Here is a 25,427-nt window from a genome sequence, read left to right on the forward strand (position 1 = left end):
GTTTAATTTTTCTGGCCTCCATTTCTGGGGCAAGGCAGAAACGTTAATCTCAGATAATTCATAGGACTCCACTCCTAGAATGGATTGGAATCCTGGCTTGGGCACTTACTGACATTATGACAGTAGTCAAATTACCTCCCCTCTCTGAACCATGGTTTCCTCATTTGTAACACGGAAATAATATTGCTTACCTTGTAAGATTGTTCTGAAGATCTGATGACTTCATGTGCACCAGACATTTATAATGGTACCTGGCACATAATGAAGGCTTAGTAGATTAGCTATTATTTATGTAAAACATGTAAACAAGTTTTTTTCCACTTAAGAAAATGTTCTGACAACTTTTCGTTTCAAAAACTATAAATCTCTTTTTCCAAAAGCTAAGTAGGATTTTATTGATGGAATGTAGCATAATTATCTAATCAACACGGTTGATGGTCATTTAGATTGTTTCTGATTTTTGTTATGACTGTCTATATTTGCAAGATATACCTGTATTCTTATTCTCATGTGTCTGAAATTGTATGAGTATTTCTTTTTGATAAAATTTCTGAAAGTGGAATTACTTAGTTGAAGTGGTGACATTTTAGAGATGCTGCCATACTGCCTCCACTAAAGTCACATCAGTGTGCACAGATACCCAATTGCCCACATACTCTTGAGCATTGGGCTTCATACATCATCTCTGTGCTAAGCCCAGGCTTGGCTCATGAGTTTCAGACATGTATTTCCAACCATCTGGCAGACAGCTCCACATGAATGGTATCATCCAAATACCTCAAAGTCAACATAGTCGGTCATTTCTCACCCCTTATCCTCAAACTTCTCTTGGGGGTTGTTTTCCTTAATTAAGACACCATCATCCATTTATATGTTCAACTTAGACACCTGAAAAATCCTTGCCTACTTTTCTTCCCTTGCTTCTACTTCAAAAAAAATAAAATCAATTCTGTCACTTCTACCTTCTTACTTCTGAGGAAGTCATTCGTGTCAATAATGAATCATGGTTAGGATGATCCTAAACCCTAGAATCACTGTCATTTAAATGTTCTGCTGTCAAATCTCTTAGTCACTCTCCCTCTTCCAGGCTGGCTCTCATCTAATCCATTTTCCTCACCTTGGTTGGAATAATATTTCCAAAATAACAACCTTGTGATTTCATAATTTGAAACATTCTATAGCTGCCTCTTGCCTGAGAATAAAGCACAAGGCGCATAGTGCATTCCTGTATAATCTGGCCCTGATGTGTGCTCGGCTTCATCTTCCACTGTGCACACCATCGTCTCCTCTCACACCACCCTCCACGGTGAACCGGACTGAACCTCCTCAACCTCGCAGCCTTCGATGACTCCTTGGTGGGGTCACATCTGCTTTTAGCCACCAGTGTGCAGACACACCAAATTGTCTCCCTTCCCCTCTAGACTCTGTGTACCAGGGCGTGGACTGGGTCTGTATTCCCGGGAACTAACTTGTTAAGTGCATTGAACAAAAAAGTTATATGAGGGAGTAAATGAAAAGCATGAAAGCATTGCCTGCCATAGGAGAAGGGAGAGCAGATTACTCTGCCTGAAGAGATCCTCGTGTCTGTATAAGTAACAGAAACATAGGGGTGTTTGTGGTAAATGTCTTGTAGGCTTTAAAACGGCCAGTTGTCTGGGATTAGAGTGTGTTGGCTTGTGCCTCACTAGGAAGAGAAAATATACTTCTGAAAGAGGGAAAGGTGATGATTTTCATAAAAAAAAACCCTAAAATTTGAGTCAATATTAGTAATATGGAGGTGACTTTAACATTTAAAAATTGGCAACATTTCTCCAATCGCCTATCCAAAAGCTTGTGATGCAAAGTAGGATCTGAAGCTTAGGCAAGAAACACTGTATAAAGTGCAACAGTTTAGACTTCCTAAAAATTAAATCTTTCCTTTAGAGAAAATTACTTTAATTGTAAATGAAAATAAATTTGCTAAATGATGCTAGAATTTATAGAGATAATAAATTTGGGAAAGAGAGCAGTGTCTGAAAATAAAACACATAATCTTAACTGTGTGATATCAAAAAATCGAATGACCTTTCTAGGAATTGATTTTGCTATTTTTAATATTTTTAAATGGATAAAAGTTTTACAGAGTTGATTCATTCAATTCTTTCTCGGCTTTTATGAAAATAGAGTTTTTAAAGTAAATTACTTTATCTGTATTATTAAAAACACATGATTTAACATGGTGATTTGCACTCAAATCAGTTACGATTTTAATCTGCTACTGTATAGTAGTCAGTAAAAATATTTCCCAGACTCCAGCCTTATTGGTTCTCTGTCTGCAGCCCTCCCAAATACACCTCAGGAAAACCACTTATTTAGGAATAAATGTATAATAAAAGTAATAAAGGAAAAAAGTAAATAGTTTAGATGTTCCTGGATTTTATTCATAATAGTAAAATATTAATATTAGAAACACCACAAATGAGCAAGCTATTCTGCAGCACTAAAGTGGAACACTATGTTGTCATTTCAATTAGTATGTAGATTATGAGGTGTCTAGAGATGTACTTTAAAAGTACACCAGAGATTGACACATTGTAATTGGCTGTACTTCAACAAAAAAAATTTCCTATAAAAAGTTAAAAAAAATCTTTCATCTTATAATCTGATATCTATTTCTGAAACATTTTCAGAATAATAGCCTTTAATGCTAATAAAATAATATGCAAAAAAAACACGCTTGCAGGAAAACATGAAATTATGTATACACAGAAGATATCGAGCTAAAGATATTGGTGAATGTTTTGGAAAGGTAGTAAGTTTCCTTAGATAGATACCAGTAGATACAGACGGAGTCCTGTTTCTTTTGGGATAGTTTTGTTTTCTATATCTCCTCTTTTTTATTTAGTTGTAGAGTGAGAGAACTATCTTTGTAAAACCCTGCTGCCCTTTCTGTGTCATGAAATAAAATCATCCATCTTCTCAAATGAGCTTTGTCTTAATTAGAAGATGAAAACTTCAGTTAACTTTATCTTACTATTATATGCTGTACCTACCATTATGTTACTAAATAAAAGATGTTTCCTCTGTTAGTTATGATATTATAATTTTTCCAAATTAAAAATGGATCAATACCATGTTTATAAAGTAGTAAAACATAATTAAGAGTTCAAACTGTGAAATATAGAGACCTGCACTTAAACTCTGGTTCTCCCATCTATATCAGTTGAATATTCTAGGCCAAGTTACTTACCCTACCCAGCTTCAATTTCTAAATCTATATAATGGAATAATATTTGTTCCTCAAGAGTTATTGTCACAATTAAATAAAATAATCCTTGCACAGAAATTAGTGCAATTCTAGGCCCACAGTATGAACCCAATAATTATTAGCTATTAAAATGAGAGAGAGAGAAGGAGAAAGAGGCTTGGGTTGTTAGTGTAAATTCTACAGTATAAACCATTGGCTTTATTAGAGACCTGCCATAAAAATACCATTGGATGTAATGGAAAAAAATGAAGTGGCTTATAAATATACCTTCTGTTTTCCTGAGTTCTTATCGCAGAATCATAATCACCAGCACTGTAGTATCATATGTTGGGAACATTTGCTTCCCCCCCCCAGCTTTATTGAGGTATAATTGACAAATAAAATGTTTATATATTCAGGGTGTGTAACTTGATGTTTTGATATATGTACACATTGTGAAATAATCACTGCAATCCAGCTACTTAGCCTATCCATCATCTCACGTAGTTAGCATTTTCTTTTTCTTTTTGTGTGTGTGTCTGTGTGTCTCTGTGTGTGTGTGTGTGTGTGTGTGTGTATGTGTATGTGTGTGTGTGTTTGTATGTGTGTGTGTGGTGAGAAAACTTAAAATCTACCATCTTAGCAAATTTCAAGAATACAATACAGCATTGTTAACTAGTCACCAGGCTGTACATTGCTCTCCAGACCATGTGCCTCATGTGTAAATGAAACTCTATTTCCCTTGACCAACGTTTCCCCAATTCCCCCTTGCCCCAGACCCTGAGAACCACCACTCTACTCTCTGCCTTTGTAGTATAATCTGCATACCATGCAACTGACCTATTTTAAAAGTATGGTTCAATGATTTTTAGTAAATTTATAGAGCTGTGCAATTATCATCACAATCCAATTTTAGGACATTTCCATCACCCCTAAAAATGTCCCTCAGGGCCATTTGCAGTCGAGGGGACATTTACCTTTGCCTTGTGTTTGGGACTGGTTTCTATTCTTGTAACGTAGGTCACTCTGTGCTTTGATTAAGGCTTATGGATGGATAAGGTCCAGGATGGAGCTGAGAAATGTTTTAGGTGGGAAAGGACTGGAGGACCTGGTTAGGGTGTTACTGCATCAAATCTTCACAGAGGAGTAAGCATGAAGATAACGGAAGCCAAACGAGGCAGAAATAGATCTGAGCAGACTCTTGGAAGTTGGCAGAGGATATTAGGGCAAGGAAATCAGAGATAAACAGGAACAGGCCATGGAAGGAAGTGAAAACACACTGGGCTTCGTTTCCTTAAAGGGCAGATATTAGTGCCTGGGAACTTTTTTATTGGGGCTAGAATCAGACTACGGAAGGGATATATACAGAAAAGAGGTCGTAACAGTTAAGGAATTGCAGATGAGAACTTGCAAACTGAAAAGGGGGATAGTAGAAGCCACTGTGATCAGAGCCAATAGGCAGATATCCTTTGTGGATGAGTGGAGCTGAAATGAAATGAATTTTAGTTTCTTTGTTCCCTTCTTCATTAGCGTCACCTGTCACAGAGCTAATCAATGGCAGAGTCGAGCTTTATGCAAAATGCTGATTCTAAAATTTCCATGAAGCCAATATTTTTAAAAGAGTAGTTTCAGAGGTAAACATCAATTTAAGCTTAGATCATGAAACTCTACATAAGTGAAGTCCATAGGAGGCAAAAAAACAAATATTATTTTCTTTCAAGTTCTTTTCTCTAAGTCATACTTCTAACAGAAAAAGAAAGAAAGAAAGAAAAGGATGCATGGGGAAAAGCAGAGGTGGATTTTTTTTTTACCTTCTACAATTGCATGAAGCACATTGTTAAACCCTGTGAAGCCAAAAGGGTATATTCAAGTGCACTAAGGTGTAAATTTTCATTTATTATCCACACAATTTTCTTCACAGTTAGAACTGAAGGCATGTCTATCCCTCCCTTTGCAGTCAAGAAATCTTTATTTTCTCTTTTTTTTTGCAAGTAGGGCTTGAGTAAGGGAAAAAAAAAAAGGTGGAGATAGTCCTTAGACTTTTCTCTGGGGATTTGGTTCTGCCACTGGAGGGGAGGCACATCACTACATAGCATTTTCCAAAGTTCATCAGCCGTCATCTACTCATGCCTCTCTTCCCTCTGTCTTCCTTCCCTTTTCCCTCCTTGCCTCCTCGTCATCTCTCATCTTTGTTTTTCCATAACTCGGTTTACCAAAGTAGTAGCTTGCTTGAGTAAATGGATTAAGGAATGGAGGTAGCGGCAGTGCAGGTGAAGAAAGGCAAGTAGAAATGGCAGAGTGAATCCCCGGATTTGGGGCCTGAGTGTGGGGCTAAGAAGGAACTACTTTATTCCTCCCTCCTTGCCTGCCTCCTGCCTCCATCCAACCTAAGCGTAAGTCAAGGATTTCAGTGTCTCAGAGTGAGGGCAGTGAGGTGGTTGCAGTGAGCGTGGAGATACGTGGTTGGATCCTACATATTTTTGGAAGAGAAAGGCAGAATTTTCTGAAAAGTTGGGCAAAAGTTAGGAGAGGAAGAGAAGAGATGGGGAGAGAGATAGACCGCATCAAATGGACTTGCCATGAACTAGGATGGGGAAGCGGGTAGAAGCAGCTGGTTGCTGAGAACGTCCTGTCTGCTGATCAGGAGCTCAGTTTGGAACATGATAAGTTGGAACTGTCAAGAGGAGGGCTTTTGCTTTTGATGGAGTTCAGGGAAAATTCTAGGCGAGAGATGAATGAATTTGAAAATGATTAGCACAACTGAGGTTTTTAAACCCCAAGATTAAATGAGATTACTTAGGAAGGAAATGTAGATTTTAAAAAAAAGGAAGAGTTCCAAGATCTGCTCCCTGGAGCATGCCAGCACTGGAGGATGGGGAAATAAGAGGCCCAATAGGAAGCAACTGAGGTGAAACATACACACAAGAGAATATAATCATCGTTTTAATCCTGTTATGGTTGTCAGTTAGCATTTATAAATACTATTTCACTATGTGCTTTACTTTTCTTTTTATATCTCAAAAATGACACCTCTAGTAATAACATGCACATATGAGTATGGGTGGATGTGTGTGTATTCTAATTAAACAGATATTAAATAATTGAAATAAATATATATTAAAGTGTGTATATAGATATACATGCATATATACACTCCACTGTTTCATCGATACAAAAGTATTATGAAACTAATTTCAATTTAATTATCCATGATTTGTTATATTATTTATATCCAATCAAATATTTTTTGGTCCAAGCAAATATTTTGCCTTTCTTCTGGTTTTGTCTGATTGATGGTTGATTCAAGTGTTTGGATTGAGTTTAAATTTCAGACCTCTATAAAATAGAGTTTAGCTATATTCTTTTTATCTCAATAATCAAATTATATTCATAACTTTCTATTTAAGAAGCTATAACTGTTAAAATATATGACATGTTTAAAGAGTAAGGCGCTAAATAGGTAGATGAAATTTATGTATTCTTAAAATTATTTTGTGGGTGGTGATTTTTTTTTCATATCATACTATTTCATTCTGGACACCAACATTGGCTTTTATCGTGGAAAATGAATCTTTCAGCCTCACTAGGTAAGATACTTATCGTTAAAAGTCTTAGCCAGGAGAACCAATGCCTGTTACATAACTCTGCTCGAACAGAGGCTGACTTAGGGGCAGGGGGCAGGAGTTACAGTTATGTCCCATGATGGTGATTGAAGAATGTATGGGGGGAGGAGAGGAAGTATAGGGGGAGGGTGGGGAGTATACTGGGAGAGAAAGGATGAAAGGATGATGGAAAAGGTCAGGGGAGGCAACACTGGTAATGAGACGGGAGCCAAACTAATTTGCCCTGAATATAAAGATGGAGTGCAAATGTAGCCTTAGAGAGAGCCTTATGAAAATTAGAATGAGTTAAGAATAAGAAACTTAAGACTAAGAATAAGGAACTTCTTTCAGGGTCATTGTGTATTGTGATCAAAGGTGTGGAGGACATCTCGCAGTCAAAACAATGGCAGCGGGTGTCTCTAAAATGCTCAGCCGTCCACCTGCATCAGCATTTCCTGGGTGCTTGGTTACCAAGGCTGTGACCTACTGTAGCAGAATTGCTTGGTGTTGTCAGGGACCCTGCATTCTTTATTAAAAACACCCAGGTCCTGACCTCAGCCCCAAGTGAATCTTATACCTGATAAAATTTGAGCAGTACAGAGCTAGGGTATAGGAAAGAACATGTAAGAAATACACCTTGTTGATGCATTTCCTCCAGTGGAGAGGAGACTCTTGGCAAGTAAGAAATATGTAGAAAAAAACAGTGAAATTAGTGTGCTGGAATAAAGTAACAATGAACTGCCAGGGGAAAAGGATGTGAGTGAAGAAGGAAGGTAGTGTGACCGAAGTCCAAGAGAGGGCATGGGAGTGAATGTATTCGAGGCCAGGAATGACACACTCGGAAAGAGGACAGTTCTGGGAGGAGGAAGAGCGAAGACCACACTGTCTTCCCCAGGATGAAGCCGTGGGAAGACCGTCAGTCCCCATAAGATGACACCAGAGAGCAAATTCTAATGATAAAAGAGCCCATCAGTGAGAAGGGACCGCGAAGCAGCCTCCACAGGCTGCTTTCTGTGTTTGGTCCTTATTAAGTTCTGTCCGCCGTCAAAAGTGCTGGGTGTTAAACGTCATCCCTGCCCTGGTGAGGCATCATATCTTTAGATAGTCATTTTCTTTGCAGAAATAACACAGGGAGTTGTTTGATTTGCCAAAGACTGTGGTGGTCTGAATTTGTATCCAGTCTGAGTACAGATGAGTAGGGGGACATCCCAGTTCATGACTTTCGTTAAAGACCTTAGCACAGCCCCGCAGAAGATCAGGTGAGCCAGAAAGACCTGGATACTTGACTGGGAGTTTTTTTTCCCTCCTCCTTGCCACTGTTAACTTGTCATTAGCTTTAATTTGAATTCAAATAAGTCAAGTCATATGTTTTATTTTTAAGCTCCTGCTTCTGAAAATTAAAAATCTACAAGTACAAAATTAAGAGCAATTCTCACAAGTGTCACAGGAAAGCAATGTGTTTCTTAGCCTTTATAAACCTGCCTCCCTCATTCATCAACTTCTTGTTCTATGTTCTGAATAGTCTAAGCAACTAAGGACTTTTTTTTTAAATCATTGTGAAAAAAAATAATAAATAAAATAAGAATAAAATAAGAGAAGTATTTATTTATTGTCTCCCTGAAGAAACTGATACTTTGCCCTGAAAATCATTAGTGTAAAGGGAAGGGGGGGGGAGTGCTTCCTAGATATTAATTTTTCTTATTGGAGTCTCGTGTTGCAAAATTAATAGAATTATGGGAATGTCAATAATTTATCTGGTAAATGTAAAGGAAATATTCAGTAAATACTCAACACAGGTTGCAAGGTGCAACCCAGCAAAGGGCTCCTGTTCCTGCAGCGTAGAAAGCCAAACTCTGACAGTGGGAGTTTGTAGCTAAGTAAGGATTGGTTGCAGGGCACCCAGCAAGGGAGTGGCAGGCAAGCCTCAAATCCACTCCAACTTAGTCTTTGAGTTGGAGATTCTTTTAAAGGGGAAGAACAAAGAGACTGGAATTAGTCATCATTTTTGTGACATTCCCTGGGAAATCCTTAAGTCTTATCCTTAGTCTCAGGAGTCAGAATGTCTCTGGTTTATGATTCTCTGGCCAGGTGGTCCATGGCTTGGGGGTCTGTTAGCTCATCCTGCCCCGGAGAAACAGCCTGAGTTTGTAAGTTAATCTACAACAGCAATTTTGGTGCATTAATGATGTTATTCACAACAGCAATTTTAGTCATCTGACTGGTGGATGAGCACAGGATGGAGGTCAGAGGGGCCAAGAAAGGGAATAAAGTTTTGGACAGAGATTAATCATAAACTTGGTAAGGGAACTTCATTTTAGGGGGACTTGGTTTCAAAGGTATTATGAAAAACGTGTTGATGGTTGGATATAAAGGGCTGTAACAAGTGTTGCACCAACCATTTGGAAGCACCAACTCTGGTCCCTCTCTTCTTTTACTTTGGCTGATGTTTTGCTGTTTTACTTCTTTCCCTGCTGGAATGTCTGCTTGTCTTTCCTAATGAAACTGGCCGCAGTCTCTCTCATTCCGTGGAATTCTCACTCTGTAACATGCTTGACCATTTCCTAATTGATGATTATGAAAATCAGTAATTCTTCCATTTGTAATCAATTTAAGTTTGGTTTTTTTTACAAGTTAAATGAGAAACCGCAAGGAACGAAAATGGTGGTGACAAAATAGCATAATGGAATTTGTATGCCGTAAGTGTCCTTTTTCTATCCAGTAAAATTCTCCATATGCCTATTTGGTATTAATTTATTTTTTCCCCATTTCTCTGCTATTCAAGTTTATGCCCCCTGCCCTAAGTATCATTGGGGGTTGGATATAGATAGTGATTATTAAGTGTTTCGTGTCAAGCACTATTTTTGGCATTTCACATGAATGATGACCAATCTTACCCACCTCTTTGAATTGTTTGGATAATTATTCCCACTTACCTGATGAGGAAGCTAATGGCTTCCCGAGATCACCCAGCTAGTAAGTGGCAGAGCCATATTCATATTGGCCTAAATATAAGGGCTCCTACTTTTCTCTCTGTACTATGTGACCTCAAGTTCATTAGTAGTTAATATTAATACTAATTTGTTTTGAATACTAATACTTGAAGTACATATTCATGAAGAATCTTCTAGTGATTGAGCAAAGACTGGATATGTTTCACCTAGTCTTTTGAAATATCTTGGTCATTTTACTTAAAAATCTCTTTGGCTATCATAAAAAATACCTCTTAGGATAATTTTTATCTGTTCAATAGGAACGAATGCTATTTGGCGTTCTGTGTATCACTTGCCATCTGGTACTAAGCACTGAAAATTCTTCCTGCTTGTTGTGTAACTTGCCTTTATCTTTGTTGTTGCAGTACCGGATACCAGTTTATTTACTATTCACCTGAAAACACAGCCAAAGCAAAAGAAGTTCTCAGCAACATCAATCAGCTACAACCTTTGATAGCAACCCATGCGGACCTGCTGCTTAATTCTGCAAGCCAGCATTCTCCAGACAGCTTGAAGAACTCTTTAAAGATGCTTTCAGAAAAAGTAAGATCCAAATCATCACTACAGTGGAGGAAATTCCCAAATTCCCACTGGTGTTGCTTTCCGCATACATTGCCTTTCATAGCATCTGGAAATGTAAAATAGACGAGGTTAAAAAGTAAGCTTCAAAGTACTGCCACAGGATCAAAATGAACTGGCCTCATCCTCTTTTCAAATCTTACTGAGCATTATTTTTTTTTTTCCTGGTAGGAAATGAAACCTATTATTGGTTTGGGTATATTTTCTCTTTTCCTTGGTATCTTTCGTTTTCTTTGGTTCATGGTCTTATTAACGGAATTAAATTAGATTTTGAAAATTATTTTCCTCTGGTGATCACCTAATTTTTACGCATGTGAAGCTATACATTTGGGTAGGAATGTCACTTCATATGAAATCAGAACTTTGATATGGATTCTCATCAGGGGCACGGGGTAATTCCCCGGCCTCATTTTGCTTTCTACAACATTATCTACTGGGAGAAGTTTCTAAAAATTTCCCAAAGTATCAGTTATTGTTTGAAAGGCAGTGGGATCTCAGCCTTAACTTTTCCAAAAGGGACTTGCGCTTGTATATGGTAAGAGGAAGGGTAGTCTGGCATGAGGTAAATACTCAGCATCAACTTCCATAACTAATGAGGGCATCTGAATGGTCTGAATAGAGCCAATATGAAAAAGGACAAGTGGCAGCTTGATTCGAAACGTAAAATCAGCTGTCCTGGACTCATTCTTAACCTCGGCACTCCGAGGACTTTTGCAACTCATTATGGGATACAGCCAATAAATAAGCCCTTGAAGAGACTGACCAAAGAAAATTCTCACGGTATCATGTTAGAATAAAATAACAGTGTAGTTCTTTGCATCCCTGAAGAACAGATTCATAGAAACCTGAACACTATATGTGTATATATATTTGACTCAGATATGTTAATTTATAGTAATAATACCTTGCACTTATTTAACGTTTTAGATAAGTCTACATTATCATGTATTTTCCTCATGGGATGTAACTAATATCTATTATCAGAAAAAAAAAAAACACCTAATATGGATTCAGAAAGGCGATGTGAGCCGTCTAATAAACTAAAAAGTGAGAAATTAGAACCCAAGACTTCCTGTTCAAAATGCAGTCTTCCTTCCAGGCCAAAACAGGTGCTTCATCATGAAAAGGAAGGGAAAAACTAGCCCAAATTTTACACCTACCTACTTTGTCAAATATTTCGCCAGGGACTTGAGTGACTTACGGTTAGAACTTTTAATCTTCACATTGTGGGTATATATTATCTCCATTTCACAAAGGAAAAGATTGAAGGTCAGAGAAGTTTAAAAAATGTGCAAAATCATGTAGCTAGAGTCAGACCCAGGATTCAAACAAAGCTGGGTTCAAACCCGGGTCTGGTTGGCCGTGGAATGGAAGCCCTTTCTGGTATCTTCTATGTCGTACATGTGTTTTGAGATTTCCTTTTTTTTTTATTAGAAAAAAATTTGTTAGACAAATTTCTCAGCAATACTTAAGTATTCTAATCGTCAGTAAATATGTCTTAATAGTCAGTGAATATGTTATGGCTAAGAAAAAGGGAAAAAAAAGGAGAGTGTTGCAAGCAGTAAAATAATAGAATTTATTCTTCATTCATTTCTTTTTTAGATTTGTAGATGAGGTGAGGTTTTCCTGGGTTTACCTAAGCAGAAAATTTTAGCAGCTAGCACATCACTGCAGTGATTACAGAACAGTATTTTTATTCTTCCTGTTCCCTGGGCAGGGATCTGTCATTTCATACATCATTTACAACTTGCTGCAGTGATTTGGTGGGGGGTGGGGTGGGGGGAGATTTTTTTCTTCTCCATTAATTCAGCACTGCTCCAACTTTTTTTCCCTATGTTTTTTTACTGAGTAGACAAGCTTTGTCTACTAATAAATCTGTCAGCCCTTGAAATCAGGAGGATTTTTAATGTCAAGTTTGCAAGCCATGCATTCCTTTAAGAATTCATGCCTGGAATTTCAAAGAAGTATCTAAGTTAACAAAGTTTTGCATAGTCAACGAAGACAGTTAGTGGCTTGTGGTTTAAAATAAAGTCTGATCCATGAATCTAGCATAAAAGATAAGTCATTTTAGTGGCATCTTAAATTTTAGTATCATTTAATATGAGCAAGATTTAACTTAAAATATTTTCCTTTTAAGACCTGGGGTTTGCACGCTGGATTAGAGAATAAATCTCTTCATTGATAGTCCCCTTGTTTCTTTCATTGACTCTGAACTGGCATGTTTGGAAAATAAGTTCTGGAGTTGTCTTAGGAACTTATGCATATAGTATATTCAGTACATAAAAGGGACATAAGTGCAATTTTACAAGAATAAAAATTTTCTACAAAGTTTCCATGTCCTAATGTGCACAAACTCAATTAAATTGTTCTAATGTTTTAATTCTTAGTGTATCTTCTGATGGATAACTGGATTTGTTTGCTGCATATTAGTTTATGAAAATATTAAAGAGATTATTTCATGTTGTGATGTAGCATATAACAAAAGGCAAACTCTGATTGTGTATGAATAATCCCAGCAGAGAAGACAAAGCATAAGCCAAATTTTTAACAAGATATGAAAGGCTTAAGTGGGATGAAAATGCATTTTCCTTTTCCCTAGACTAAAAATATGCAATAATATGGCTAAAAAAAAAAAAAGAGGAAGGGAGAGAGAGAAAAGTAGTGTAAAGAAATTCAAAACGAAAAACTAAGGACCTCATTGTAGGCATGTGTCTCATAGCTCAGATATTTGTGTGACATTAGCTTCAAATGCCCACCATAGTCTGCATTCCTTAGAGACTGATAGATCTTGCTTAGAAAGTCATCATTGTGCTGTTCATCACAGAGCAATATTGAGCATCTAATTGTGTGTGATATTGTACTCAATGCTATATGACAAATACCTCACAGACATGGTCCTTAAGTTTTACAGTCTAAGGGTTTAAAAGAATGGGGCATCTCACAAAATGGTAACTGTGAAATGGTAAACAATAACAAAAATAAGATTTTGTCACCAATATCAGAGGCTATGCTCACAATATATTTGAGAAAATCTCATACCTTTCAATTCCTGCTATCTTTTCAACCTTGACGTAGTAGACCAGAGCGCTCTGTTGTAGTCAAAGAAAGAGAAAAATCACTTCATTCCAAAACTTAACTTGGGATTTTCTTAAGAGATGTTCTGTTTTTCTTACTAACAAAGACAGAAAGTCAATGTGCTAAGGAGTTGAAGATACACATAATTTATAGAGCACTGATTATGTTCATTACTTAGGTACTGAGAAGGAATTTCTTACTGTTTATTCACCTCACCCATTCTATCTCAGTCCCAAACTGAAGAGAAGATCTCAATGAGTAGAGGTTTTCTGTTTTTTATAGTCTGTGAAAGTATATATACAAACACATGCATACATACTATATTCTAAAAGAACTTGAAAATAACTAGTATCAATGAAGGTGAAATTTCAGGATTAGAATTTATATTTCTTCTTTTTATAGTCTCCTTCATATGGTAGATATTTAAAAGGTGAAGTAAGTAATAGTGTATAAAAACAAAACTTCTATTTATTAGAATATTGAAAAATAGGGAAAATAAAGAAAATAAAATAATATTAAGAATGGTACTTGTACATAGAATACATGGAATTAGAACTTCTGTTTCTTCCATGATAAAGTAATATGGATCCTCTGACGTTAAACAACAAAACTGGATGAAATGTATGAAATAGTGGCTTTTAGGCTTGGAAAAATAGGCAGCACAAGAAGATAACGAAGTGTGCGATCTTTCTGACCACCTAGCATCTTCCTGGAGGCAGTGCCCAGGCTGCAGTACAAGGAAGGGGAAGCCAGACAGTAACTTCTCAAGTTGAGGAGGCAGAGACTGGAGTTTGGGAAAACCACGTTGGCTAAAATTTGCAGAACAGCATACCAAAAGGAGGGAACTGCTCACAGGAGATCTGTGAGTGAGTGCTTTTCTCATAAAAAAAAAAAAAAAAAAAAAAAAAAAAAAAACCAAGCGGACCCACAGGTATAGAGAACAAACTAGTGGTTACCAGTAGGGGGTAAGGGACAATATAGGGGTGGGCCAGCGGGAGGTACAAACTGTTGGATGTAGGACGGGCTCAAGGATGTATTGAGCCAATACGGGGAATAGAGCCAGTATTTTGTAGTAATAGTAAATGAAAAGTAACCTTTAATAATTCTATTTAAAAAATTAAAAACCCACTTTGGTAGCAGTCATAATAAAATAAAAACTCTACCTGAGTGCCGATTTGTATATGCATGCAAATAAACTACTGAAATCCAGGGAAATACATACTAGAAATAAGCAGACAAAATAATTCCTGGTGGTCATGTAGGACTGGGAATAGTCTACCTTCTCACTGGCAGAGGGAAAGGCCTTTGTAATACACAGGGCATCGTGTAGAGCCCCCAGAAGGGTATGGCCCTCGTAGTGAGGCTAAGTTCGTCCTGGATTGAAGGCTGCTCTTGATCCACTCTAACAAGGCTGAAAAATAAGGCTTGAAAGAATCTTCCTGAGTCCTTCTGGTGTGAAGTAATTTAACTTCAAACCAAAACAAAAGCCAACATTATTTAAAAGAATACAATAAAACCTAGCAACCAAGAAAAAATAAAAAATACATGGCATTCAATAAGCATATACCAAGCATGCAAAGAAGCAGGAAAATGTGACCCATTACCAGAAGAAAAATCAAGCAATAGAAACAGACCCAGAAATGACAGAGATGATGTAATTAGTAGCCTTAGTTGTTAGTAGTTAGTAGTTAAGAAGCTTAATATGGCAATTAAAAACATACTAATATATTTTGGAAAGCCAAGAAACTTATAAACAGGGTGGGGAGAAAAATGGAAGATTAAAAACAGGATCCCATAGAGCTCAAAGAAAAGTGAAATATGATTTCTGAAATAAAAATATGCACTGGGTGGAATTAGCAGATTGGTCACTTCAAAAGAGTAGATAGTGAATTTGCAAATCTAATACTAGAAACTATTTAAATGAAGCACAATGAGAAAAAGACTGAACAAAATAAAACAGAGCGCCAGTGACTCCTAGAACAATACCAAGAAATCTAACATGCATGTAATTAGAATCCTAGAATAAAAGAACAGGGGGATGGAAAAATATTTGCAGAAATGATGGCCAAAATTTTTCAAAATTTGATGAAACTGCAGATCCAGGAAGCAATATGTATTCCAGCAGAGTAAATATTTTTTTAAAAAAGAGAATATATATATATATATATATATATATATATATATATATATATATATATAATCATTAAATTGCTGAGAAACAGAGATAAAAAGAAAATTGTAAAACAACCAGGGGAAAAAAGCCACATTATCTGTAGAGGAACACAGATGAGAATTATAAAACTTATTAGACACTACGCAAACCAGAAGATAGTAGAGTAACATCTTCAAAGTACTGACATATACCAAAAAGTTATAATTCCTTATCTAGAGAAGATGTGCCTCAAAAATGAAAGTGAAATAAAGATCACTTTAGACAAATCCAAACTGAGGATTTTATAGTGGACTTGCACCACAACAAAATTTAAAGGAATAATACCATGGGAAATTTGGATCTACACCAACGAAATAAGAGTGCCAAAGATGGTAAGTATGTGGGCAGAATTTAAAAATCAAATGTTTAATTTACATACACATATTTACCCTTTAAACAAAAATAATACCAATTCATTGTAGAGTTTGTAACATATTATGTAAACACAGATCTATGGATCAATGGAATAGAATAGAGAATCTAGAAATAGACCCATACATATGTGTCTAAATAAATTTAGATGAAAGTGCAAAGAAAACTCATTGGGGAAAGGGTATTTTTCTAACATATGATGCAGGAACAACTGGATATCCATATGCAAAGTAAACCTTTCTTAAAACTTAATATATAAGCTAAAAGAAGAAAGCAAAAAATAAAAATTAACTTTTAGAAGACAACATAGAAAATTTTTTTCAGTTTGGGTTAGACAAATATTTCTTTGATAGAACTCAGAAGGCATGAACCAAAAAAAAGAAAAAGAAAGAAAGAAAGAAGAAAGAAAGAAAAAGAAAGAAAGAAAGAAAGAAAGAAAGAAAGAAAGAAAGAAAGAAAGAAAGAAAGAAAGAAAGAAAGAAAGAAAGAAAGAAAGAAAGAAAGAACAAATTATATAGGACTTCTTCAACATTAAAAACTTTCATTAAGATTTTCAGAAGACACTATTAAAGAAAATGAAAAGGCAAGTCACAGACCAGGAGAAAATATTTGTGAACTAGATATCTGACAAAGGACTTGTATCAGAATATATATTCTTACAACTTAATGATGAAACAAACTCGATTAAAATGAGCAAAAGAATTGAAAAGACATTTTACCAAAAATGATGGATGGCAATTAAGTCCATGAAAAGATACTCATCACCATTTGTTATCGGGGAAATGCAAATTTAAACTAACATGAGGTACCATCAATCATCCACTAAAACAGCTAAAAGCAAAACGGCTAAGCACAGTAGAGTTAGCCAGGATAAGGAAAAACTGGCGCTTTCATCCATCGTTGATGGGTACACAGTTGTTTGCACAGTTTGGAAAACAGTTCAACAATGTCTCTTAAAGCTTAAAAAAAAAAAATGATCTCGTTGTCTCACGCCTAGTTTTTACCCTGAGAGAAGGTGGATTCTGTAGGTACTGAGAAGGCTGCTGAGCGAGGAAGACCAGGAGGTATATTTTGTGAAGATCATCTCAGGAGCAATAGGGAGGCTGAGCTAGGACTGAGGATTTGAACTACTGAGCATCACAAAATGACAGTAATGCTTCTGAGGGAGCTTGCTAAAATACAGATTCTGATTCAGTAGTTCTGAGCTGGGATTCAAAAGTCATCGTCTTAATATTGGTGACCTTGGATAGCATCCCGAAAAAAGTAACAATTAGTTTAAGGTAAGTCAACCAATAAGAAGACTATGGAAATATCAACATGGAATGCAGAAAGAATTTTAACTGGGATTTACAATGGGAATATAACATAAAGGTCAATCTTTGAAACTGTTGGAAAGGTACAGCTAATAAAACTTGATCACTAACTCAGAAAGTAAGTATTACTGAAGATGATCCAGATGTTAGGACTCTGAGTTGCTGAACAGTAGTGATACCACTCAGATGGAAAACTGGAAAGAACACATTTATTTAAAAAGCTTGAGATCAGACTGGGACCTCTAAACTCAGAAGATTTGCAGATGGAAGCACTTGACAATGCTGCTTCAGAGGTAGGCAGAATTCAAGACCTTAGCATAATGAAAAATGATGCTTGAAGTTACGGTACAGTGGGTTACGTCACCAGTGGTAAAAATGTTTTTAAGAAAATGGTTTAAGATCCTTTAGGGGCCACTCACCACGTTTTGAGTGTGTAGGGGATTATGAGTCAACAAAAGAAACTGAAAAGGTCAGTCAAGAAAGAAGCATAAATAGAAGAGTACACTTCACAGTTTGCAGTGAACTCCCGTAAGAGTCTCACGGAGAGGCACTGTAATTTTGTACAAGCTGAGGAAGCATGGTTATGTGATTAGCCAAGGTCAAGTGGATAATTTATATAAGCTGCCTGGATGTCAGGTAGCCCTCCTGGCTGAAAGTTCAATGTTCTTTCCTTTAGGGAATGTTAAACACATATCAATGCACCGATGTCAAGTATAACACTATGGCTCTATGAAATCATTAAAACATATCAAGTTTAAAAATAAACAGAATTCTTTTTTTTTTTTTGCCATCTACATGACTACTAAAATGATAATTACTCGTTTATGGTGTCTCTACGTGGCAGATAGGATGAGGCATGGCCATGAATTTTTTCAGTGATTCTTAGGAGATTCTGAATAGAATGAGACTGCTTAATTTGTTGAGTCCTCTAGTTTAGAAGAGTGGTTCTGAATGAACATATCCTAACTACTCCTCTGGTATTAATATTCGGGAAACTAGGGATCGTACCCCCAGTAGAAGCAATTTCTAGTAGTTTTATACTGGCAGATAATTCTGTATTTTCCTTTGAAGAATACTTGTAGGGGAATATGAATTGGAAAAATGGCAGTAAGGCAAGAAAACATTTCATTTTTAAGATAAGATTTCTTTCTCTTTTTAAAATATGGAACAAGTGAAATAGATATGGCTTAGGTTCAGAAGTTATGCTTTTTTTTTTACTTTATTCTTATGTTGGTATTTTAAATGAATTGTTTTGCCTACCCTTACAGTAACATTTAGACAGCTTTTCTTTTTCATTTATTGTAGTCGACACTAAGGAAAAAAAAAAAAGGGAAAAGGTTTTCAGAACTCTGAGTAAATAGGCAGCTCAGAGTCACTTATTTCCCATGACATTTAACTCCCCTAATATTATCTCAGTAGCAAGAACAGCAACATACCAATGTGTCGAATTGAGTGACTACATTAATCTCTTCAGGCTTGTTTATTTTGATGGTAAAACGTCTGGGTCTGCATTGATCTACATTTACCAAGTAACACTGGTCAAGAAAATTAAGATTTTTTCCAGGTCACATGGATTTTGCCATGGAATAATTTGCGTTTTTCTAACAGAATATGATTCTACGCACAGGATCTTGGTGATCCAGAGAGTTTTCAAGGAGTCAGTTAAAATTTTGAGTTTAGACACAAAGTAGATCAGCATTTACTGTGTTTATTTAAAATTTTGTGTGTTACCTTCAGCTATCCTCCAAAACTTCTAGGTTGTAAAACTGCAAGAATCGATTGTATTATTTCCCATGTCTTTGGTAATAAATCAACCTACATGAGATTTGAATAAATGAAGAGGAAACTCTGTGTGTGCATGCTACGGGAAGAAATGACGGTGATTACAAGAACCATAGGAAATTTCATTGGCTGTGAATAGTATTCAGCTACATAGTAATTAGTGAGTGTTGTGGAGAATGGAGCTGTGGTAGCAGGAATTCAAAGAAGTCAAGCTGTTCTGCTCTAAAAAGAAATCAAAAGAACTTATTGAAACTATCAATAGGGAAATAGTTTAGTTAAACTGAATGGAAGCAAATTCACATTTTTAATATGTAAATTCACATCGTGGACACATCCGTGCTATTTGGAAAATCATGTTAACAGCATGTTTCCCCGTTTTGCTGTAAATATACTGACTTGTCTGAGTACCGTCTAGCCAGCTTTTTCAGCAGTTCTTTGAATTAAAAAGCTACCTTTTAAATTTTTATTTTCTAATTTATTAAAAATATTTTCCATCCTTTTATTCTAATAGATCCTTTTTTTACTTTATTTCTTATCTACACCTTCAAAGTACCTTCAATGTGACTGAGAGATTAACAGATTAAAAGAGTGTTTAAAATATCCAGTAAAACTGAGCAGTGTAGATAGTTACATTAGCAGTTGTGGGCACAGTCACTAGGAGAGCCGGTAGATGATCAGAACACTTGGGGAGCTGGGATTAGAGAAGAAGAGGAAGACGACCAGGAGCATCTAGGCGGATGGTTGTGGTAGAGGTGTGAGTTAGCAAACTCGGTCCCTGTTTCTTTTGCGCTGCCGATCAGCAGTCGGCCCTGGACAGGTCACCACACTTCTGCTTAGTGATTTTTTTCAATCTGGTTAGTGGAAGAGATCCACTGAAGTTCTCTTCTAGCTCTAGAACTTCATGATCTAGTACAAAGCTGTACCCTGCAGATACGATGTAGTCTTATTAGGCACTTGTTTTGCATGTGGTGTAACTGGTTTTCCATGCTTGCTGACATTCACAGCAGGGAGATTTAGAAACAATTTAGTAGCCATTATTGGGCGTGGCACTGTTGAATGCATATCGAGAGAGCGCACATAAATGATTACCTTGAGTTGCAGCAATAGTGAAGACAGCATTATATCCGAAGTATCTCAAGAAATGGTGTTATTCGAAATAATGCTATGGGTTAAAAGGCCCTTTCCCAACAGATTACAAAATATAAATATGTTAACGATATGGGTCAGTGCTTGAGTGAGTTCTCAGCTCTTTGACTGAACAGATTGCTAGGCCATGTGCGTGTTAAGTGTACTATTATACATAAAATCAATTACTGCACCCTCCAGTACATTATCAGGTGAAGCTATTAAACATTTCATCAGGAAATTGCTAAGTACAGCTGTAAAAGTTCTTTATTGTTGGGAAGCCTTCATTACAATAGTATTTACTAGATATTTACCACCAGCTTGTAAAATCTACCATGGCAAGTTTCACAGTAACCTCGTTAACACTGAACATTACTGAAACCATTTGGTAGAGGAGACAGTTTAGGGGGTAATAATAGGAAGTAAAAGCCAAATGTTTTCAGGGGAAAAACTGCCTGTGTCATCTCTCCTGTTGAAATCTGTCCATGATGCTAAAAAGAGAAAAAGGTCTCCTGCCTCTATTTTTTTTTAAATATGTCTTTCTTGAGCAATTAATTATGTTTAAAATATAAACTCTACATAGTCTGATCACATTTTCTTTAAAGGTGTGTTTGGAATTACTTGAAAGGCGCAGCGGGTAGATAGACGGTGTTCAAATGGTAATCCTCGGTGAAATACATCTCAAGACAAGATTTGGAACTGAAAGAGAGGGGGCTGAGGAGACAGATGGTGTTTATAGTGCGTGTAGAACCTCAGCGTTAACTTTAGAATAGGAGACTCAGGCCCCGGCAGCAGCCCCACACCAAGCTATTTTCCATTGATTGACATGAATCATTTTCTCTCTCCTTTGCCGGCGCTTTTTCCACCATCCACACCACTTAAGTGCCAACGGATCTGCAGTTGATCTTTTCATAGCTCTACATGGAGATGCCTACCATGCTGTTTCTAATCCTCGTCCATTGCTTTCCAGACAGAGCATTTTGTACATGCCTTCAAGGATCAGCTGGTCAGAAGCGCTCTTTTAGCGCTTTACACTGCCAGGCCGGGAGGGGTCCTTAAGAAGCCACCGTCTCCTAAGGACGGCACGGAGGAGAACAGTTCCCAGGACCCCCCGCCGCCGATGAGAAGACAGGACTCCATACCGCATCATTCAGACTATGATGAGGAGGAGTGGGTAAGTCTTTTTTTTTTTCCCCACATGACTTGCTTCCTGATATTAGTTCTGAGAGGTAAACCAAGAATGATAAGAAATCTCTGCTTCTCATCAAAACAAGTCAGAAAGCAGTCATAACACAGATTGTGGGCGAATAGGTCACATTTTTCCTTAGGGGCAGTTTGTAAGTGGAAGTTTTATTCCTGATCACATTTTATTTGATGTAAAAAATGTAAAAAATGCTGCTCCAAGTTCTCTAAAATTGGAAGAAGAATGACCACATAAAAGTATCTGAAAAAATAACTAGTAAGGACAAATAAACAAAAGAAGGCAACATGGTGGTAGGAACTCTAGGTGGACAGACTAAAGCAGGAGAGAACCAAGATGCTGAGTGGGAGGGCAGTGTGTTTTTCCTGCATACATATTAATACATATTAATTATCAACACATTAATTGTTCAAGAACCTTTGAAATATATGCACATCACACACACAGAGAAAGAGACTCTTTACTGTATTGTATGTATAACCAAGAAAATACTGTAGTATCCTAGCTGTATTAGATATTAAACAGCTAATGATTACTTTTCCTGCCACCTGAAGTGTTTGGGAAGTAATTTATTTGATAGGCCCAGTTGCTCAAAAAATTGCTGTCTGAGGGACTCTGACATGATACCTGCTCTTTCTTTTGATGACATTTCTATCCCAGGGAAGACAGAGCTGGGCTTCAAGAAGTAAATGCTGAATAAGTATTTGCTGTTGCTGATTAAGATCACGTTTCTCCCACTGAGTCATTTTCAAAAGAGCAAATCTAATATCTCTCCCTTTTACCTTCACCTTCTTCTTCAATTTATTCACAGCTCCAAGGCATGCATGTCTCTTAACCTCTCTGAAGCTCAGTTTTCTCAACTGCAAAATGAAAATAAGAGCCCTGTTCTGCTTAGCTCTTTGTGTGGTCCTGAGATAAAGGGTTCACTTGTGTGACGATGCCGCGGTACCTGGAAAGGCCCGGGCAAATGCATGGCATTACATTTGTATTACCGTGGTCTGCATTCTTTTGTACAACATGTAAATTATATAATCTTATTATGAGGGTCAATACTACCCCTTGAGATAAATGAAGAAACGGGATAGATCATAAATGTGGATTGCAAATTTTTTATTTAAAGAATTTGGGTGGATTAGAATAGAACCTGTATTTCACTGAAACACACAGTGTTAACTTTTTGACAAATAATTACCCTTTTATATTAGATCAAGTGAGAATTTTAGAATTGAGTATCTTTTGAATTCTCATGATTTCACCTTGTGTTGTGCAAACCCTCTCCCACACCTTGTCCTCAAACTGTCCTCCTTCCCTCCCTCCGTATTTCCTTGTCTTTTGATTCATTTGGGACCTTCTAGATCACAGGTGCTCCAAATGGGAAGAGGAGTACTACACGCATAGGTCCTAGCACTCAGAATCTAGTGGTGGATAAGCATGTGTTAATACATCGTTACAAACTGTTGTGACCAGGACGGGGAGAGACCGGTGGGAAAAAACAGGCTCTGCTAAAGAGACTCCAGCTCAAAAGTTTAAACACAGAAACTTCTCATGATGGGGAAAGAAGGCAGAGAGTGGGAAACTTAGTGAGCTGGGGAGGTTTCCGGGGCACTGCTCAGTTCAGTGGGTGTGACCGAGCCCCTGATCTGCCTGGGTCACTCACTGTGCGTGTCCCGGGGACACAGAGGTGAGCCGCCCAAGGCTGCAAGGGCTCCACTGCCTGTCAGGGCTCTAAAAAGACAAATGGCAACGACAGTGCAGTTTAGGGTTACTCACGGGGTAAAGCAGGAGTCTGGTGGTCACGCAGGGCTTCCAGAAGTAATTCCTAGGATGTAAATGTGAACAGAAGTTGACAGCTTGAGAAATAGGATGAGGTGTCCTTTAGACTGGAGCACATTAGGTGACAGATGGAGAGAGAGCTTTGGAGTGTGTGTGTTAATTAGTGTTGTTTAGTTTCAAAAGTGGTGAAATTGAACATGTTTATACTCCAAAAGCCATCTGAGAGGCTGAGGGGCAGAGAGGCAATGACTGATAGAAAGAAATCCTAACAGAGAAAAGATGACCAATTTTAGGAGGTAGGAAGAGGAGAGTCCTGGGCGGAAGTGCGCTCTTCTGCTGAGACTGCAGGGAGGGCGTGAAAATGGACTTAACTTTTGTGAGGGTGAGTAGGGCTGGATGAATTCTTTGTTCTTTGTTTAAAATATTTTTTTCTCCAGTTTTGTTGAGATATAACTGACATATAACAGTGTATTGGTTTAAGATGTACAATTTAATGATTACATATATATATATATATATAATATACACATAGAAGTAATATGGTAATGTAATATATAGTGGTGATATAGAAATAATCACCACAGTAAATTTAGTTAACATCCATCACCCCACATAGTTACAATTTTATTTTTTAGGATGAAAACTTTGAGACCCATTCTCTTAGCAGCTTTCAAATATACAATGTAGTATTGTTGACTGTAGTCACAATGTTGTGCATTACATCCCCAGAATATATTTACCTTATACCTGGAAGTTTGTACCTTTTGACAGCCTTCACCCATTTTATCTCCCCCTCCTTGCCTATGGCAACCACCATTCAACTGTTTCCATGAGGTTTTGGTTTTTTTTGTTTTGTTTAAATTGCACATGTAAGTGAGCTCATACGGTATTTGTCTTTCTCTGACTGACTTATTCCACTTAGCATAATGCCCTCAAGACCCATCCACGTTGGTGCAAATGACAGAATTTCCTTCTTTTTTATGGCTGAATTGTATATATTTATATTTGCCACCTTTTTTATTCATACATCTGTTGATGGACACAGATTATTTCCATATCTTAAGTATGGTGAATAATGCTGCAGTGAACACGGGGGTGCGGATATCTCTTTGACATAGTGATTTTGTTTCCTTCTGATACATACCCGGAAGAGGAATTGCTGGATCATGTGGTAGTTCTATTTTTAATTTTTGGAGGAATCTCTCTACTATTTTCCACGTTGGCTTCACCAATTAACATTCCTACCAACAGTGCACAAGATTTCCTTTTCCTCACATCCTTTGCCACACTTGTTGTCTGCTGTCTTTTTGACGACAGCCATTCTAACAAGTGTGGGGTGTGTCTCATTGTGGTGTTGGTTTGCACTTCCGTGGGGATGAGTGATGTCGAGCACCTTTTCATGTCTTCCTTGGAAAAATGTCTATCCAGCTCCTCTGCCTATTTTTTAATTGTGTGGGTTTTTTTTGTTTTGTTGTGTTTATTTTATTCTATTTTTTCTGCTATTATGTTGTATGAGTTCTTTATGTATTTTGAATATTAACTTGAATGGCTTCTTTTATCATTAAGGTAGAATCGTGTGCAAAGAGGAGGGAGCAGTGAGGATGGGCTGAGAAGAGTGGTGAAAGTTTCAAAGAGGCACAAAAAAAAAAAAAAGATAGTGTTGCATATTAACAACATTTGAAAAAAATGGGAAATCCCAGTCCTTTGAGAGGGCTAGCCAACATTCCAGTAGGAGTCTGCATGGATGTTGGCTCACCTTTGGGAATACCTTGGTAGGAAAAAGTCTGCCTGATATTTTTTTCCAGTTGATGCAGGAGTGCCTTCTCAATTTCTCTGGTTCTTCTGGTTTCCTTCAAAGAGAAAAAGAGTGGGGTAATAATGATCTACGTCTTCATCTCCTTTGGTGTAACTGCTGAGTTTTCTCTGGAACCCACTGTTTCTAGAAACCATATAAATACTATGATAAATTGACCACGGTTACAAGGAAACTCTTGCTCACTCTAAGTTACTTCTAACTCTCTTCTCCTAATATAATTTTACTCTATTTGCAAACAATAACCAAGTTTGATTGTTATATAACATTTTTATTGATGTTTCTTAGCAACCACTTTCTTTTACAAAGATCCCTGTGCCAAGAGATGGAAATCCTTTATTTAAAATTTAAAAATCACCAAAGG

General features: G+C 37.1%; 1 protein-coding gene across 5 annotated transcripts in view; it reads left to right on the forward strand.

Moving 5' to 3' along the window:
* Positions 1-25,427, forward strand: part of INPP4B (inositol polyphosphate-4-phosphatase type II B) — a 659,032-nt gene that overhangs the window by 528,633 nt on the left and 104,972 nt on the right. For all 5 annotated transcript variants that reach the window (XM_072976523.1, XM_072976505.1, XM_031692309.2 and 2 more), the window contains 2 exons: positions 10,184-10,361; positions 21,247-21,450. In XM_072976523.1, the coding sequence (XP_072832624.1) occupies positions 10,184-10,361; positions 21,247-21,450 (382 nt within the window). The remainder of the gene's footprint in view (positions 1-10,183; positions 10,362-21,246; positions 21,451-25,427) is intronic.

Source organism: Vicugna pacos, chromosome 2 (assembly GCF_048564905.1).
Source record: "Vicugna pacos chromosome 2, VicPac4, whole genome shotgun sequence".
NCBI lineage: Eukaryota > Metazoa > Chordata > Mammalia > Artiodactyla > Camelidae > Vicugna > Vicugna pacos.